The following is an 18931-nucleotide window of genomic DNA, read 5'->3' on the forward strand; positions in this document are numbered from 1 at the left end:
TCCCCCTCCCTCCCGCCCCCTACCCCCCAGCCTCACTGGCATTTTGAACCGATCCAGCCTGTTTAAACGGAAAGGACAGAGATCCTGGCTGTTCAATGTATTAAAAAAAATCAGTTCAGACCTAGAGAGCGAGAGCGAGAGAGAGAGCGGGAGAGAGAGAGAGAGAGAGAGAGAGAGAGAGAGAGAGAGAGAGAGGGGTGGAGTGAATGTGTGTGAGAGAGAGAGTGTGTGTGCGTGTTCCTGTGTGAGAGTGTGTATGTGTGCGAGAGAGAGAGGGAGTGTGTGTGAGAGAGAGAAAGAGGGAGCGGGAGAGAGGAACAGAGGAAGCGAGGGGGGGTGGGAAAAAAAGGAAAAGAAGATTTTTCTCTATGTATATAAAGATGGCCACGTTAGCAAACGGACAAGCAGACAATCCCAGCCTCAGTAGCAACCACACTAACCCCAACACCAACGGGCACATGAACGGATTAAATCACAGTCCAGGGAACACATCCACCATTCCCATGAAGGACCACGATGCCATCAAGCTCTTTATTGGGCAAATCCCTCGCAACCTGGACGAGAAGGACCTGAAACCTCTCTTTGAAGAGTTCGGAAAGATCTATGAACTGACGGTGCTGAAGGACAGGTTTACTGGCATGCACAAAGGTGAGGTCCGCTTCTTAACTTTCCCCCTTATTCGCAGGGGCTTGGAGGAGGGGAGAGTCCGGGGAAGGAGGTGGTGCTGGCGGGGGGCAGATCCTGCTAGGTTGGAAGCCCATAAAGAGAGGGGGTGGGGGGTGGTGGAAGGCTGATCTCTTATAGATCCGACTGATCTCCAGGGTGGGGGAAGTTTAAACACAAATGTAGCTAGCAAGAGCCCACCAGGGAAACGAAGGGAGGGACCGCAACTCTCCATAAGGGTGTATGGGAAACGATGGACGGAGCTGTCCAGCGGCTCGTGGTGCTGAAACGGGCTGCTGCTATTTGGGTTGCGCGGACTCTGCCCAAACACAGAGGCGTTGGGTAGGTGGGTGGACGGGAAGGAAGCGGAGAAAGGGAGGTGGTGGCTATTTTGCAGCCGGTCCCAGACCAGACAACGGCGGACCCTAGAAGAGGGGGGAAATTAATAGGGCGGAGGGGGAGGAAGAGAGCAAAGGAACGGGTGTTAGGATTTTCTGCTCTTTTGCTAAGAAGTCCTCACCGTGGAATCCCAAAGAAGAAAGAAATCGGCAGTGTTGTGTGTCTCTGTATACTTAGCCAGCTAGATAAAGAGAGGAGAATTACTGAGAGGGGAGAAGAGGTTTTTAGTGATGCATCCGGAGCGAAGCATGTGTTCAGGCATCCACTTCTGGAGATGGGGGTGTGGGGGGTATACCTCATTGGGTCAGGAGCGGAGAGGGGAGCTCAGGAACTTTTTAATGACGGTGATCAGAGTTTCCTTTTTTGAGGGGAGAGATGGAGTAGGGGGGTGGGAAACCGTGCTGGGGAACCCGTCTGCTCCTTTCTTCGGCTGAAACCTTCCTTCTTGTTTTCCTCACTCGCGGGGGTTTGGGATGGAAGTCCACTAGCGTTTCCCTTCTCCTTTCTTCCACCCGGGTTTCCCCTGCAATGCTTCGGTGTGTAGTTTAAAGACCACAAAAGGGGAGGAAGTGTATGTTTGTTTGGGGGGTGGGGAGTGAGGAGAGGGCTTGCTTGCGAAAGGCATGCCAGTGTATCGATCGCGTTGCCTGAAAAGTGGGACTGAAGTGAATAAGTTGGATGCGATTGACCTAAAGGACTGGTTTAGGCATAAGCAAGTAGATAAAGTCTGGCGGCGGAAGAACTGCTTTGCTCTACTCGGGGTTTTCTCTGTTTGCTTTTCTCTTATGGGTTTGCCTTTCCACTTCTCGCTTCAGAAGAGGTAATAATAGTAATAGTACATGGGAAACTTCAATAAGGGAGAACCAAAATGTGGAAGAAGTGCATGGGGCTGGGGTGGGGATCTAGCCGCCAGATTTCCCTTCCCACTTCAAATCCCAGAAAAATGCTTTCCAACGTGCTAAGCCAGCCGTGTGTGTCCAGCAGTAAATCTTCAAAAAGTTAATGGCACGTTTTGAATCCCCCCTCCTGCCCCCAATCCGCTAGGGGATGGTTATGCAAATAGAAAGTTATTTTTAAAAGAGGAAGAGTTGATGTTGCAAAGGGGTGGGGGAAGGGAAAGGGAGAGAGGATGCTGCACAGGAGAAACTCTGGGGGTGGCAACTGACAACTGCCTTTCTTTGCTTCACTACAGCCAGCCCCCTTCTCTCCTCTGCAGTCACTACAAACCAGAGTCTTATTTTGCCATCCATTCAAGCTTTCTGGAAGGTGGGGTTCTTGAGGCTTAATAAGAGAGGTGTAGATTTGATGGGTAGCTTCATCCCCTTTGGGCGATGTCTTTTATTGTTTCTTGGGTGGTGGTTGTTCTCCACTACCATCAGTGCACGGAAAGTTTATAAAGCTTTTCTAAGTAAATACAAATTCTACATCCGGAGATTACTTGAAAGGGAAAAAAGAAGGAGAAGGATTTTTTGTGTGTATTTCAAGGATCTTTTTTATTATTTAATGGTTGGCTCATGGCTCTTTTATTTTCATTTAAGAGAGCACACATGTACACACATATTATAATTATGACAAAGAGTCCTGAACAGACAAAAGTCCAATAGATAATACCTGTCCTATTTTGTCTAGGTTTGGGAAGCCAGATGTTAACATTTTAATGGTGAAGGAGGTTTCTTGAATCATTTATTTATTTAGTTTTAGGCTATTTTATTGTGTGCTTCGTGTAACCCACCCAGACCTCAAGGGATAGGAAGTGCCAGAGAAACTAGCTAAATGGGCTTTGTTAGAATCCAGAAAACTTGCGCCTCTTTCATTCAGTGAATCTCCATCCCACTCTCCCCGTTAAGCGTTTGCCTTCCCTGGGTTGCTTAGTTTTAGGGCAGAGTCTTGCTCAAGGCATGCTTAACTTTCACTCCTCGGCATCTTACTGTATTTCAAGGTGAATCGTAAGGACTGTCCAAGTGTCAAGGTATAAGCCCTTCAGGCCAATTTGCATAAGTACAAGCTTGTTTAGTAACCAGGTTCATTTTTTAATCTCTCAGAGCAGCGAGGGGAACGTACAGCAGCCAACCCAACCCAATCCCTCTCATTATTCATATGGCACGGCAGGAGGATTTACTGTGGTTTCCAAAGGCACCCAGGGCTGGAACTCCTGGCCTGATTTAGCCCATCTGAGAAGAGTCCTCTGTGATGTTACAGATTTGCTCACTAATCCTGATAAAAATGTGCCTTTGGCTACCTAGTGTGTATTTGGGGTGGGTGGGTGGGGGTTGCTTGCCATTTCTGGTTAATTAGTGGAAAGTCAAAAAGCATGACAGGGCTTGGAGAAATAGGATCATATTTATCTTACCATTTTCCCCTGCCTCCCTCTTTTCATGACTGCATTTAAATCAGAAACTAATGCAACCATAAGAATTCATACATTTCCCTTCCTTCCTCTTCTCTGGTTGCTATACCATTCTCTGCTCATTCACATCCTGTAGTGGGAAGAAAATGCTTTCCATAGGTGAGGCAGGGACAAATACCTCTAGCGGTACTTATTTGCAGACCTTCCTAGGCAGGTATGTCTCTCACTGCAATAGCTTATGGAATGATTGAGAGAACTGGCTTTGTTTATGAAGCCTGCCACGAACCTCTAAACATCGTATTGGACTACAGTCACTTATTCAGGGCAGGTAAGTGTGCTGAAATCCACCTAGTTACTTCAGAGTGCAGTGTTGTGGCTGTGTTTGTGTGTGAACGCACACACACCATTGGGTTTTGTTGTGCCTTGGCTAAAAGGTCTCATATAGATAGTTTGCCGTGCAATCAAACAGATCCTCTTAGAATGAAGTCCAATTGAGTTCAACAGGGCTTGCTCCTAGATTAGAAGGGACTCTGTCCACTTCCTGGGGAGTAAGTCCCATTGTCAGTAGCATAGTAAGAGAGAGAGAAATGGGCACAACTAGTTTAAAGATGCACAGAAAAACTCCCACCAGAGATCTGTCCTTCTCATTCGAGTTCTAGGAAGGTGAAATGAAATTTAAGATCTGGTAGTTCTATGCAAATTCCAGATAAAATATAATCTGTGTGTCAACTGCTGATTCGGCTTAGATCGGTAGAGCGCTGTACTCTTTTTCCTTTTGTTTTTTTTTAGGGGGCAGGAAAGTACTTGAGGAAGGTAGCCCCTGCAGGGATTTTGTTCACAGTTTATCTAGATCATTGACAGGCAGACGTCTTGGCAGCTCAAACCATCCCACCCATTTTTGCAACATATACAAACATACAAAGCGAGTTAGCTAATCAGACGCACTGACAACAAATTCATTCACAACTCCCCCACCCAATTCACGCTTAGCAGAGGCATCTGTTTTAGGTCTGAGTTACTCAGAGGCATAAAGGTTAGTGCTCTCAGGACAGACATATTATAATGCGTTATCTTTGGAAATAATTTAAGGCCAATTAAGTGGCATTTAAGCCTAATATTTATAAATGAATGAAATCAAAACAGGACCATCCCAAGTGGTTTTCAATAGTATTTCTTCCTATCCATGCTTGATCCGTAACCAAGGCCCGCAGTGCGTTTTTAACTGGGATATACCATCTTTTTTTGATAGTCCTTAGGAAGTCAGGCTAGATCTGGTAGTGAGATTTAGCAAACACAAACACACATACACAGGGTTTAATGGGCTTTTAAAAGCAGAGTTGTGAGAAGGATCATAAGCATTGAGGACTCCATTACCCTGAAAGATAGGGTGTCCTTTCAAGTCTCATCCGAGCAACGCAGCTCATGGAAAATTGGTGGGGTGCGTGTCTCCCCCACCCCACAATAAAAGGCCAAACCTCACATTCAGTAAATATACATAGCTAAAAAGAGGTAATATGGGGGAGAATAGTTTATTTCAACTGTCGTCTGTTTCCCCTCTCAGAAACGTAGGTCATTTTCGGCGTCGAAAACACCTGGTCTTATAAGTCCACAAATTACCCAATTCACAATAGTCTCTTTTATTAGAGAGAAGCCAGAGTGGGAGAGACAGATGTGAATTAAAGCTTTGTTCAACCTCAGTGCAATATCAGTTTTCAGGTTAGCTGTGAGATTTAGAAGTGCAATGATTGTTAAATTAAGATGCACTGTACGGAGCGATAAAAAAAGACTTGGGGAAATGAAAATGTACTCAGAAAGGGACACAGCTAAATACAGGTGTTGAATAAATGCCTCCATAATTGAAACATAAGGCTTGCGTGACTGAAAGCAACCTGCTTAGTCTTTAGTTGGGTTGTAATCCAGATCGAGTTTCAAAGAGGGAATACACATACACACACAAAACAGCATCAAAGTGGGAGGGGGGTAGCATTCTACCTGCAGCCAAAAAGAACCAACTGTTAAACCAACAAACCACAGTGGGTTAGTTTTATGACAAAGAAATAACAATCCATTTTCCTTCTCCAATTGCAATACCCATGAATGTGGAAGTATGTGGGTTTGTTTGTTTTTTAGAATGGCAAATGAAGAGCTTCCTTGCCTCACCCTGCCAAAAGTAAAACCTATTTGTGATAGTATTCCAAATAAATATTGTATTCTTACTCACCCTTGCATTAATCACTCTAGTAATATTAAAGGTATCCTGGTGCATGTTGTGTGTGTGTGTTTAAAGTTTCTACTTTAATGAATAGTTATCCCACATTTTCTCCCTCACATAGGACCTATTGGCACCATATAGCTGTCAACTTTTCCCTTTTCTTGTGAGGAATCCTATTCAGAATAAGGGAATTTCCCTTAAAAAGGGGAAACGTTGACAGCTATGCCTATTGCTCTAAGGGAGTTTGGAAATGAATTGAAGCATGTTCTCTCAGGTGTTTTATTTGGATACCATAAACATATTTTCTGACTCAGAGATGTGGAGAAATTCAAATTATTTTTTGTTATTCCATAATAGCCCACATTCCAATGCCTCTTATTGGCGGAAGAACATGGGCATGTCAGAGGAGACAGGTAACAGGACAATTGCCTCCCTGTACCTTGAAGGGAACAAAGGAAAAGAAGGCATGTTCAGACCAATTGGTTGTGGATGTAACAAGGGATGACAATTCTGATTGTGAAAATAAATACTTTAGAGACATAATCACTGCAGCAATTGGCTGCAGATGTTGGCCTCTCATGTCCTCGCACTTGGATGTTGAGGAAGGGCCTGTTCCTATATAAATCTCTCCATTTAAGATAATCAGGGAGGCCATTCTTCAGGAGAGGTAGCACCTAGGACTTTAGGATTAGGTACTGATTTTACAAAACACTTTCTGTAGTGATATATGTAGATGCACAATCCTATTAGACTCCAGGATGAAAGATGGGGTTCTTTCTGTTTTAATCTAACTTGCTCCTGGGCTAATTTTAGTATAACAAGTCTCTGGCTGTTTTAATCACACTTCCTTTCTGTATTATTGATTTTTAATCTATCGTTTCCTCCTTTGAGGAGTTTACAAGGGGAGGAAAGTGTAATAACAATAATGCAGAGAATAAGAAGTATAAGAAGTTTGCAGTGATTTACTCAACATTGCTGAAAGCTGTTGACACGCAGCAAAGTAGTCTCCATGGAAAGAGTGGGGGGGGGAGTTACCATACTTTTGTTGACTGTGGCAAAAAGTTGGTAAGAATTAGTTGGTAGTCCATTGAGAACTGGATAACACTGAGACAAGGGCAGTCCTGACGTCTGTGGAAGAAATAACAGGAACTCTGACCTGTTATTCATTGAAAGGTGCAGTCATGTTTCCCAATGCTGGTTTGGAAGTGGTAGTTTGGAAGGCTGTGACGTCTTTTGCTTTTAGAAATTGAATGTGCTCCATGAATACTTATGCTTGCCCCACCAAGCAGAGAGGCTTATGACTCCAAAGCAGTTGAGCTAGAATCCCATATTTATCAGCTGAGAGCCAACAACAGTTTGGTAATCTTGGGGAAGGGGTAAATAATAATAATAATAATAATAATAATAATAATAATAATAATAATAATAGTTATTATTTATACCCCGCCATCTGGCTGGGTTTCCCCAGCCACTCTGGGCAGCTTCCAACAAAATACAATAGCCTATTAAACATTAAAAGCTTCCCTAAACAGGGCTGCCTTCAGATGTCTTCTAAAAGTCTGGTAGTTGTTTTTCTCTTTAACATCTGGTGGTAGGGTGTTCCACAGGGCGGGTGCCACTACCGAGAAGGCCCTCTGCCTGGTTCCTTGGAACTTGGCTTCTCACAGCGAGGGAACCACCAGAAGGCCCTCAGCGCTGGACCTCAGTGTCCAGTACATTCACTTCCAGTCATTGACTCCAGACAAACAACAGTTTTATCCTGAACTGGAGGTATCTGTGAATTGTACCCGAGTTTAGATTTCAGATTTTACAGTTGCTTCTTGTGGTCATGGTAAATGTTTCACATCTTACTACTTGTTGATTCTGGCTTCAGAGCTCATTTGCACAGATAGAGAAACCACTTTGTTCAGCCTTCATAGTGATGGACCTAGAGGTGCAAAGTGACCCTCAGCCTTGGTTCAGTCTACCAGAGGACGTTGTGCAGCCACAAAGAGAGGGATCCAGCTTTCCATTATGGCCATTGGTTTCACTCTTGTGGTGTCACAAGTACATCCAGAAATTGCAGCTCACAAACTCAGATAAATTCCGCTATATATGTATGACATAATAACTCACACAAACCAAGACCATTCCCAATTCATGATGGCTTCACTCCATTAAGCATCAGTTGAGCTGCCTGTCTTGATCTATCATTGCTCATAGATGAGCATGCATTGAATTGTGGTTTCCAGATGCCTCTTTACAAACAGATGTTTACTCTAACATCTGTTAGTGCCGCTTATTATAATTATTAGGACCAGGCTCCTGATTCTTTGGAAATCTTCTTTGAGGGGAGCCAGAATTGTTTCTTGGATTACTGTGTGACCATTGTTATTCTGGTTGTCACAGATCTTTAGGCATATTCAGGGCAGTGTTTGACAATAGCAAAGTCAAACTTTAACAGGGCCCAACAATTTATTTGTAGAAACTTCTCCTTTTAGAGATGCGGTGCTGTGAATCTTCCAGGGCCAAGAACCTGTTTTATGCTTGGAACACCATTGTCCTGAAATGCTTTTTGTGCCCTTCTAAATGCCTCAAGATATTTCACCTGGACAGGCCAGATGAATCCACCTTGAATTTCACTTGCAAGAAAAGTATGTAGTAACTCTGCGGCAACTGGTAAAGCTTACTTTTAGATTTGTGTCGCCGGCTAGACTGAAAGTTAAAAGAGGAAGGTGTTACTTTGGTCTGACTCAGCCGGGACCTTTTCCATCCAACTTTCATAGCCATACAAATATACAAAAATACGATTGGATGCTGTTTGAAGGGGAGGGGGAGTCTTAGACCCCTCCTCCCAAACGCTGTTCCGCTTGCTTGCTGCCGCAGTGCCTGGCATGAGCTAAAGAAAGGGTGTCATTCTGGACTTCACATTTGTTTGTGTTTGTCATCTGGTGCCACTGCTGGGATGCAACTTGCGGGTGAATGCGGTTTTTTATTGTGCATTCATTATACACAACTGACATCTTCTCTGGGGTGGGGAGAGAGAGAAAGAGAGAGAGAGAGAAGTCTTATTATTGCAGCTCCTTAAAATAAAGACGGATGACAACTCAAAGCCTCTTGAATAAAGTGCCCAACCGTATGTAGCGGCTAAAAATAAATCATAATCAGCTGGCAAAATGAATGGCGAGACATATAGATATAGACATTGTGTTAGGTTTGTCAAGACGGAGCAACCAAAATATATTGATCAAGGTGAGGGAGGAGGCAAAATGATAATGAACTGGACTCCAGCAAGATTTTAATTGACAATGACTCCCGTGAACCAGTTCTGGACAGTGTATATAAACTGACCACAATGCAACTTTATTGCAAGTTGCTCGCCTTTAATTAATTGTCTCCTTCGTTAAGACTGACTACAGATCAAAGGTTTTAAAGATACTTAGCAGGTTCTTAGTAACGAAGCCTTCAGATGCATTAGAAATATCCGACAGCTTGGCCAATGAGGCGTACCAATTTCGATCTACCTCATCGTTGTGCATTTATTCCTTCCTCTCTGCTTGAGCATGGACAACCTTTGCTTAAACTTTAACTATTTCCTAGGGTAGCCACCAGAGCCTTAGGTGAGGGTGGGGTGGTGAGGCTGCCACATCGTAGGTGCCAGTTAAAGACAATTCTGCAAAAAGATTTCCCAGCAAAATTATTGGAAAGGAAATAGCACAGAAAATACATTTCTAAAATAAGGCAAAGGAAGACAAACGTTGGTATTTGGAGCCATAACTTCATGTAACAGCAGTATGCCCTTGCCTGTCTGGGTCTATAGCAACTTGTTTCAATTCTAAATCTACAAAAGGTTTATTAGCCAGGCTAATGTTGTTCCGATTGACTTCATATATATATATATATATATATATATATATATATATATATATATATATATATATATATATATATACTATTTAAAATGCATATATGGCACTGCTCTTTGTTAGTGGAGATATGGTCACCTATGCATAATTTTGCACCTTTAGATATGGTACTTTTCATAGACAGCATCCCAGCAAATACAACTATGCGGCATGTGCAATAGGCAAACTTGCAGTTTAACAGTAAAAACTAGGGAATATATCAAAAATTGATAATTACATAAATATATCAAATTCACCCAGGTAGGAAACTGCAGGAAATTTTGGGTAAAGTTTTCTTCTTCTTCTTGGGCTCTTAAAAAGAGGCACTGCAAATCCCTGGAGATTTTACCCACACATTTAACACCCGAAATAATCTGTAGGTTGTGTGGCTTATACTGCAGGAACAATGGGAAAACAAAGTCACCCACAAAATACCTATCCAGACTCTACATACATTTAAATTACAAGCGTGTGCCACATACAGACATAGTTTTGAGTGGGGGAAAAACACACACATAAGGGATGAAATATTTGTCTACATGTTACGGTGAGTCTTCTAAATGTGGTGTTTGCCCTGTTTAGCACTGAAATTTGGGACATTGGCGTAATGAAAATAGGATTGTTCATATTCATATATGAATGCTTAAATCCATTAAAGTTTAGACAGTTCTCTCTCATCCTTTCCATGAAATGTTTATAAGTTTGCAAACTTCAAGCTTAAATCACGAATTAAGCTGGATTTAATACTGTTGAAGTTATTTTTTGATCCCTGCATGCTCAAGAGCACACAGCCGGCTTCTTAAAAATAAATAGATTTTACATTATTGTTATTTTTACAATTATTTGTGATTGCTTGGGTACCGGACAGTGCACGTTGTCATCTTTTAACATGATGTCACACTCAAAGCAAAACTCCTATATTAATGGATCATGATCCAAAATCCGTTCCTTTTTTCAGAACTGGAAGAGAACTCCTTTTCATTCCAATAGTTTGCATGGAAGCTCCAGAAACACGAGAAAAAAACATGACTGTGTGTCCATAATGGGCACCTGTAGAGATATGAAAAAAATGTAGATATGCAAAATATGCATATTGGCCCATAAAATATTTAAGAACTCCCCCCCCCTCACATGAGCATTAGTAGTATTCCAGGTACAGGTGCGTCCCGCTGGTGCTAAGGGATATGCAGCTGTTTTGCTCCTTTTTGAAGCGGATTTTGCAGGCTTCGCTCTGTGTGAAAGTGGCAGGTGACTTGAAGGCTGCTGGAGAGCCTTACATGCCAAGTCGAATGTGATACGTAGCTGTTTGTTCATTATCCTAATTTAATGATACAGTCACACCTAATTAATCCATGTCTGGTTTCCTTGTGTGCTGTGTCTGGGTCCGGGGAAAAGGATAATTTCAAAGCTAGCCTGGCCGTTTTTACAGCGCTGTGGGTATCTGGACCTCTGTGTGAGGTTTTTGTCAGCAGCAGGTTTAAAGCTCAAAAGCTTTGCAGTTTTCAGACGATCTGTGGATTGACTGTATATTCTGGCATTCACCCCCCCCCCCGAATGTAGACACGCATGAAACATAGAGAGAGAGACATACGTAGAAGACCCAAGTCACATATGCACAGAAATTTCCTCCCCCCATCCTTTAAAGCTCAATAGCAATATACAACCCGCTCTTCAAATGCACGCACAAATTTATTTGTTGGTCTTATGCAGTGTGGCTTTCGAAGCAGTCTTCAGGTAATTGTAAGTGCTATAAAACCGCACATTCTTTCACTGACAAGGAGATCGTCAAGCAATCTATCACTTGGGATCTGTGGGAATCTCCCGATTATACAGCTTTTGTGCCAGACTTTAATTGGCTGATCATCTTAGGGGCAGGGAAAGGAGGGGGTGATTCTGAAGATCTGGAAAGGAGAAGGATACAGTTGCTAGTTAAAGATATATTTTTTTTGAGGAGGGGGAGGGTATCGCAACACCACCTTACCTGCAACAGCAATAGCCGTAAGGTGATAAATGTACCGGCCGTGTTCCTTTAAGGATCTGCGAGCGTTCTAAGGAAGATCCAATCCCAAAGGTGGCCATTTAGCCGTTCATTATTAATAGCATCAATAGTTTGGTTGACCAGCCGCACCAGTCCGTGTATATAAAGGGACTGCTGACGGTAACGTTCAAGGAGGGCAGACGATGCAGAATTTACAAAATTGCCCACATGTAATATTAATTGCATTGATTGCTTCTAATAATATGGTGAAGTAACGATGTTTTGAAGTGCTCCTTGGAAGTGCTGCAGGAGACACAGATACCTTTCTCCTGAGCCAATTGTGTCCGGGCTGGAAACTCCTTGAAAGCTAACCCATGGAAGACTCACAAGCCCTGCTTATTATCCCTTTCCCGTTTGGAAGCAAAAAGATCCTCCTTCCTTCCTTCCTTCCTTCCTTCCTTCCTTCCTTCCTTCCTTCCTTCCTTCCTTCCTTTCTTTCTTTCTTTCTTTCTTTCTTTCTTTCTTTCTTTCTTTCTTTCTCTGTAGTTAGGTTTTGTTTTTGTTTTTAAAAATATTATTTTGCCCAGTTTCACTGTTCACTGCAAACACTGGAGGATGACATCATTTCTGAAGCTCTCCCCACCCTCTAACTTAAACAGCTTAAGTTGGAGAGGGAAGAGGCAGATGTTGGCTTTCTTGCCAGCCCCCTCCCACCCGAAAAGTTGAGAACAGAAATATAAGACAGCCCAAAGGCCTGATCCAAAATGGATTGGATTTTCAAACAATCCTTGTCCCCTCCCTTGGCTTCGCACTTCCATAGAGCATCTGTATTTTGCAGCGTCCTATCCATCAAGACCATAAGTTTGGAACTGTTATGCAAGCTATTATTCATGGGGGAAAGGAACTACCTACAATATGCATCCTGACTGCCTTATACTCAGATAAATCTCATCATAGCAAGGCTCACTTGCTTTACAGTATACTAACTACTCCCTCTCCAGCAATCCACACCTATCTCAGCACATCATTGCACTCATTCGGTTATCCCATTCAGCTTGAACAGTCTTACTCTGGCTGCTTAGGATGGTTCATGTTTTACCCTAATTCTCCGGGATACTTTGCTCATATCTTGCTTTAGTTTTCTGGTATAGTCAGCTCACGTGTATCCTTAGCTGCCAAGGCTAGATGGCTTGTAACTAACCCTTGTTGACTGGTATGTTCTGCTACTTGTCCTGGACAGACAGTTTGCATGATGCTCTTTGTTAATTTGACCAGGAGAATGAAAGTGCTTGCTTTTGCAGAGAGAGAGAGAGAAAAGAAAGCTTTTGTAAAGCTATTTATTTGAACAAGTGCACTAGCTAGGGATCGGATGCTAGGCTGATTTCTTCCTTTGTTATTTAAAGAAATTTATAGCCCACTGAAAGCGGCTGATGGAAAAAAAATAAAACATACAATATGTGAATGTTTAAACATAAGTCCATAGTGCAAAGGCCTCCAGAAGTAAAATCATTTTTACTTAGCCTCTGAAATGTGGCGGGGACTGCGCTTGCTTGATTCCTAGTGAGAGAAAATGCCACAGAGTGGGGCTCACTACACAGTTGTCTTTTTGGTCTGTGGGAAAACCACTCATATGATCTCATTGATGAACTTGAGCTGTGCTGTGAAACATGAACTAAGTTGTACACTAGTACAAGAATATTGAACCTGGCCCAGAGAAGACAGGAAGCCACTGCAGAACTTCCTAACCCCTGTCTCATGTTTTGGCAGTGGTCATCTCAGGGAGCACCTGTTGGGGGCAGCTGTGGGAAAGAACTATTTTGGGATGGAGGGAATCACTGGAATTGATTATCTGGAAAGGTGTGTCCGTGACAGTGCTGGTGGTACTTAAGTAGCTATGCTATGAGGGGCTCTGGAGATAAGTCTGGGAGGGAGGGAGGGAGGAAGCTGTTGATGCTCAGGCAATGCCGCAGACTGACTTGGAACCCGTTACAATCTTTCCATGTGGTGGCTCTCACTGGCTGCTTGAATGGGTAGCTTTGGGCCTGGAACCATAAGAACAATACAAGCATCAGACTAAAGGCCCATCTATTTCAGCATCTTGTTTCCCCAAGGTGGCAAACTAGATGGCTCTGGAAAGTCCGCAAGCAGGACATGAATGAAATAGCACTTTATGGAAGCTGTTTCCCAGCAACTGATATTCAGATGCACGATGCCTCTGACTTTGCAAAGATGGCATTCCCTCGTACTAAACTGCCTGGGCCCTGTGATCTTCAGGGAAAACTCTTCCCTTGGTCTCTCCACCCTCACAGGCATGTTTGGTGGGGTCACGGGAGAGAGCCTTCTCAGTGGCTGCTCCCAGACTTTGGAACCACCTTCCTAGAGAAGTCAAGCCAGCTCCTTCCTTGTTGTCCTTCCATTGGCAGGCGAATACCTTTTTCTTCCAGCAGACCTTTAGGAACTGACTGTTTTTAAAGAAAGGGGTAGTGCTATTATGTTTTTACTGCTGTTGTTATTCATCTTTTTCAGTAGATTTGTGTCGTTATATTGTTTTAATTTTATTAGCGTTAAATTACTTTTTAATGAACTTTTTTTCAGTGCTTTTAGCATTTCTATTTTATCCGTGTTTTGTATTTTTATTTGTAAGTCGTTTTGAGACCCAGCCTGGGGAAAAGGCAGGATATAACAACAACAACAACAACAACAACAACAACAACAACAACAACAACACATAAATTCATTCACTGTGTATTTTCAAGCAAACCAATGTAATCCTCCAGTTCTGGTTTTATGTTCAGCGTGAAATTGATCAGATTATGCACTTACTATTTGAATTTGGTAGTGCAGTTATGGGTCTAAAAATGCACACACATTTTTTGTATGGGAGGGGATGCACACAAACTTGTGTGTTTTAGAGGGGAAATGCACCAAAAAGCATACAAAAAAAACATGTGATTCAGAGCAAGTGCATAAATGCATGCAAAATTGTATAATAGAAATGCAAGGCTTTGACACGTTATTAAAAACTCTGCGAAAATAAATAGATAGAGCTAGGTGACTGAATGCATCTGAAACCAACACATGGCAGTAATAGCCTGATCTTTCCTTCCCTAACCCCCATCAATGTTTGCTGGGCCAACTGAGTAGGGTGGGGTAAGGTGTCACTGTGCTCAGCACAAATGGATATCTGTTCCTGATTAACTCCAGCCATTTAGGCTCAAACTCTGAAAGCCCCCTTGTGGGACACACTAGAGCGTGATGGAACTAACACGTGCATTGATGGATATATCTATCTATTGTTTTGTTGCCTCTGGCTTTTTTAGAGAGAGGAGGTATATTATGACAGGCTGAATGAGTATGCTACACCTTTCCTCCAAACACCTCAAGGTGTTGTGCAAAGTTCTCCCTCTCACCATTTTATCTTCACACCAACCCTGTGAGCTGAGCTAGGCTTCATGGCTTTGTGAGGACTAGAACCCTAGCTGATGCTCCAGCCACTATTCAACACTCTCCACAAACAACAAGGAAGACCCTTTACCTGCGGTAACTTTCTAATTAGTCCTGGTCATTTTTAAATGCATGCACCCTGTGCACTGGCCTCCTCAGATCATTGACTGCTGGCATGTTGCCTTGAATGGACCAGCACATGTAGTAAGTGCATTTTAGATGTACGTGGAAACCTCACAAAGGTAAGGGCATTCCTCCAATGCTACCTATTGTATAAATCAAGAATAAAAGAAGAAATCATAGTTGCTTTCGGCAGGAATTCGTATATGCATATCATCGGGGAGAAGCAGCTTTTGCATTCTACAAGCAAGCACAGGAAAAGTTAGCACCAAACTAAAAGCAAATAAAACCCAAATCTTTTGCCCTTTGTTGCTTGGTGACATCTACTGGGATTTCACAAACTTCTGGGCCTTGCATTCCTGCTGGGGTGGAAAAAGAATGCTGAAATCCCAGTGTCAGCCCTAGCTGTGACCTCCATTGTATCCGAGGTCTTTAAACATCACAAGGAATTTGTGTCCGTGAGTATTGTTGAAAGTGCAACTGGACTGTGCTGGTTGATGAGCTATCCAGAACACAGAACCCCATATTAGTAAGGAAGGACTGCACTGAGAGGTAGTATACCTGGTTTGCATGTAGAAGGTCTCAGGTTCTCTAGGGAGAGCTAGGGGAGAAACCATGTCTGAAATCTAGATGTACCAATAGTGTGACTCATGTACAAGGCTGCTTGCTATGTTCCATCCCATGCCACATTCAAGGCGAAAGACACAAAGGGGCAGATCTGAACCCCGCAATTTTCGGTTTTAAAGCATTTAACCCTTCCATGTGTCCTCCTGCTGCTCCTGCGGGAGGAATCCTTTTGCGACGGTTTGCATAAGGACCCGGCACATGTCTGTCAAATCGACGGAGAGATGACCATGGGCTTCAGTTAGCTGAGGTTAGCTTTGTCGTCGTGGCAAAACAGCTTCCCGGTTGGCAGGGGTGTATGCCATTGCGCCTGATCCCCGCTTGCGGCAAGTCCCAGACAAAAGGTGTTATGTAAGGATAGAGCATTATTAGCAGAGGGAAGGGAGAGGCAGAGAGACCTGGAGGAGGAGGGGGAGAGGGGATTTATTTAAAAGGATCAGGAGAGGGACTTAGTTTCTCAGGGTACCTCCAGATGGCAGCTTTGTATGTTTTCTGCACAGCCCGTATGCGCTGAACTGGATGTGCAGGACAAAGACAACCGCTTGCTGAAGCAAGTCGAGGGGTGGTGGGTGGGGAGGAGGGGTTAAGTGTGATTCATCTGTTATTGCAGGGCCCTGTTTGATCCATCTGCAGAGAAAGCAGGGAAGGAGCAGAGGCATTGCAGAATTAAATTTCAGGCAACTGTGGACCCCGGAGACCGCAGTTATGGGTCTATCTCTCCTTTTCTCTTTCCATTTCCCTCTCAGTCTCTCATTTCTCCACTCTTAGGTTCAGTTCTCTGTGTCACAATGCCAACGTGCTTTTTTTTTTTTTTTAAAAAAAGACGCACTTATGAAAATGCATCAGTTATTCCCCCCCAATATTTACATTTCTGCATGAAGTTTTCACTTAATACACATATTTTTTGCAGAGCCATTTTCCATGCCTCGGTGCAATTGTGTACGCTTTCTCTTCTACAGTGGTACCTCGGGTTAAGTACTTAATTCATTTTGGAGGTCCGTTCTTAACCTGAAACTGTTCTTAACCTGAAGCACCCCTTTAGCTAATGGGGCCTCCTGCTGCTGACACACCGCCGGAGCAAATGGCACAGGCCACCTGCCATATATTTGCTTCATTTCCTATTGCATGAACATGACCAAAACCAAATCAGTCCCCTCCTTCTACCCCACCAATCCCATGACTTACTGCACTTACTGAATTAAATTCCTTCCCCATTCCTAAGGAACTGGAAGAGGGTTTTTTTATTTGTTGTTGGAGGAGGAAAATACCCCCCCCAAATATTTTAAGAATGAGGGGGGGTATTTTCCTCCTCCAACAACAAATAAAAAAACAAATGAGTTTGTTAGAAGCATCAGCTTTGATCAGTTTAACTGCTAGGCTAAATTGCTGGATTAAGCTATGAAGGCAATTTGCAATCAATAGTGCAGTAAGTCATGGGATTGGTGGGGTAGAAGGAGGGGACTGATTTGGTTTTGGTCATGTTCATGCAATAGGAAATGAAGCAAATATATGGCAGGTGGCCTGTGCCATTTGCTTACTATTTTCAGTATTTTATACCCCCCCTCCAATTATAGTTCCAAGGTGGCTTACAAATATATATATATATATATATATATGCAGGTTTTGGTGTCCTCGGGTGTCTTCCCGTGTAAAAGTTGGGGTGTCTAGGCGACGTTTCGACGAGGTCTCACTCGTCATCTTCAGGCTGGTGCTTTCGGCTTCTTGTTACTGGAACAGAGCAGGATCTCAGTGTTTGAGTTCCTATAAATACTGTTGAGGGGGTGTGGTGTATAGCCTCCAATGTTCTGGGCAGAGAGGAAGTTCCCAGGCTAGTGTGCCTTTTCTTCTTTTGTTCCTTAATTACTTGAGGGATATCTTGAGTGATTTCTTGAGTGATATCCTGAGTACCACTTAGGTGGGTCATTAGGTGTGGATTAGTTGCTAAAGTCTTTGTGTCTTGACCTCTTGAACTTTGTGAAGAGTTTTTCTGAGAAGATGGCTGTACTGCACTTAGTTGTGCTCTGGCTTGGCTTCGTGTATAGGGGCGAGCTGTGGTTTTGTGGCCTGTGTCAGCCAGATCTGTGTAGGGATTGCAGGGGCAATCTACGAAAGCAAATATATATATATATATATATATATGGAACAATTAAAATGCAAATAAAAGAAGAAGCTAAGAGCCATAAAATCACAAAAGCAGCATAAAAACAGGCAGCAGGAGAAAAATTGCATTGAAGAAACTCTGAGAATTGAAGACTTTTTTCCCAGCACTGAAAGGCAAGGAAGAGAAATATCAGATTAACTGAGTAAGGATGTGAATCCTGGTCTCCCAAATACTGACACTAACCATTACACCACACTGTCTCTTTTTTAAATACTAATCTGCAATGGGTGGAGAAGAGCATAGTTGTCAACTTTCCCCCTTTTCTTGCGAGGAATCCTGTTCGGAATAAGGGGATTTCCCTTAAAAAAAGGGAAACGTTGATAGCTATGGAGAAGAGGGATCCTCACAGAAGCAGAAATTGACGTGTTGCCCCTCAAAACTGGCGTTTGTAAGCACCTCGCATCAAAATCTAAAACCCATTTTAGTATTAATTGGAATAAAACTCATTTGAGTGAAGAACTGCGTTCAAACATTCAGAAATTGGGAAGGGTAGTTGAAAGCTAAGAGTGCTTCCTGACTATTGCTACTTTTGGGGTGTGACTCCATCAGCTACTGGCAGATCCAGGTCACCCAGTGAAATTTGACTTGCTTCTCCAATGAAGCAGACTTTTGTAATAAGGAAAATGACAAGGAAATGCACTGGGAAGTGTGGGGTAAAACTCGCTTTGCCATATACGTAGACCTGTAGAGTTTCAAATGTGCTCTACCTTTGAAGGTGACCCGGAAACTACAACTAATCCAGAATGCAGCAGATAGACTGGCAACTGGGAGTGGCCGCCGAGACCACATAACACCGGTCTTGAAAGACCTACATTGGCTCCCAGTACGTTTCCAAGCACAATTCAAAGTGTTGGTGCCGACCTTTAAAGCCCTAAATGGCCTCGGCCCAGTATACCTGAAGGAGCTCTCTACCCCCATCATTCTGCCCGGACACTGAGGTCCAGTGCCGAGGGCCTTCTGGTGGTTCCCTCACTGCAAGAAGCAAAGCTACAGGGAACCAGGCAGAGGTCCTTCTAAGTAGTGGCACCTGCCCTGTGGAACACCCTCCCATCAGATGTCAAGGAAATAAACAACTAGCTGACATTTAGAAGACATCTGA

At 43.2% G+C, this 18931-nt stretch overlaps 1 protein-coding gene across 13 annotated transcripts in view; it reads left to right on the top strand.

Moving 5' to 3' along the window:
* Window positions 1–276: 276 nt before the first annotated feature.
* Window positions 277–18931, top strand: part of CELF4 (CUGBP Elav-like family member 4) — a 792127-nt gene continuing 773472 nt past the window's right edge. For 3 of the 13 annotated variants that reach the window (XM_081929819.1, XM_081929814.1, XM_081929820.1), the window contains exon 1: window positions 278–648. In XM_081929819.1, the coding sequence (XP_081785945.1) occupies window positions 369–648 (280 nt within the window). In that variant the 5' untranslated portion in view covers window positions 278–368. Of the gene's footprint in view, window positions 649–18931 lie in introns of all 13 variants that reach the window. The other 10 variants (XM_081929818.1, XM_081929823.1, XM_081929824.1 and 7 more) reach the window with 6 other exon arrangements.

This window comes from Podarcis melisellensis (assembly GCF_964234715.1).
Source record: "Podarcis melisellensis genome assembly, chromosome: 11".
NCBI classification, from domain to species: domain Eukaryota; kingdom Metazoa; phylum Chordata; class Lepidosauria; order Squamata; family Lacertidae; genus Podarcis; species Podarcis melisellensis.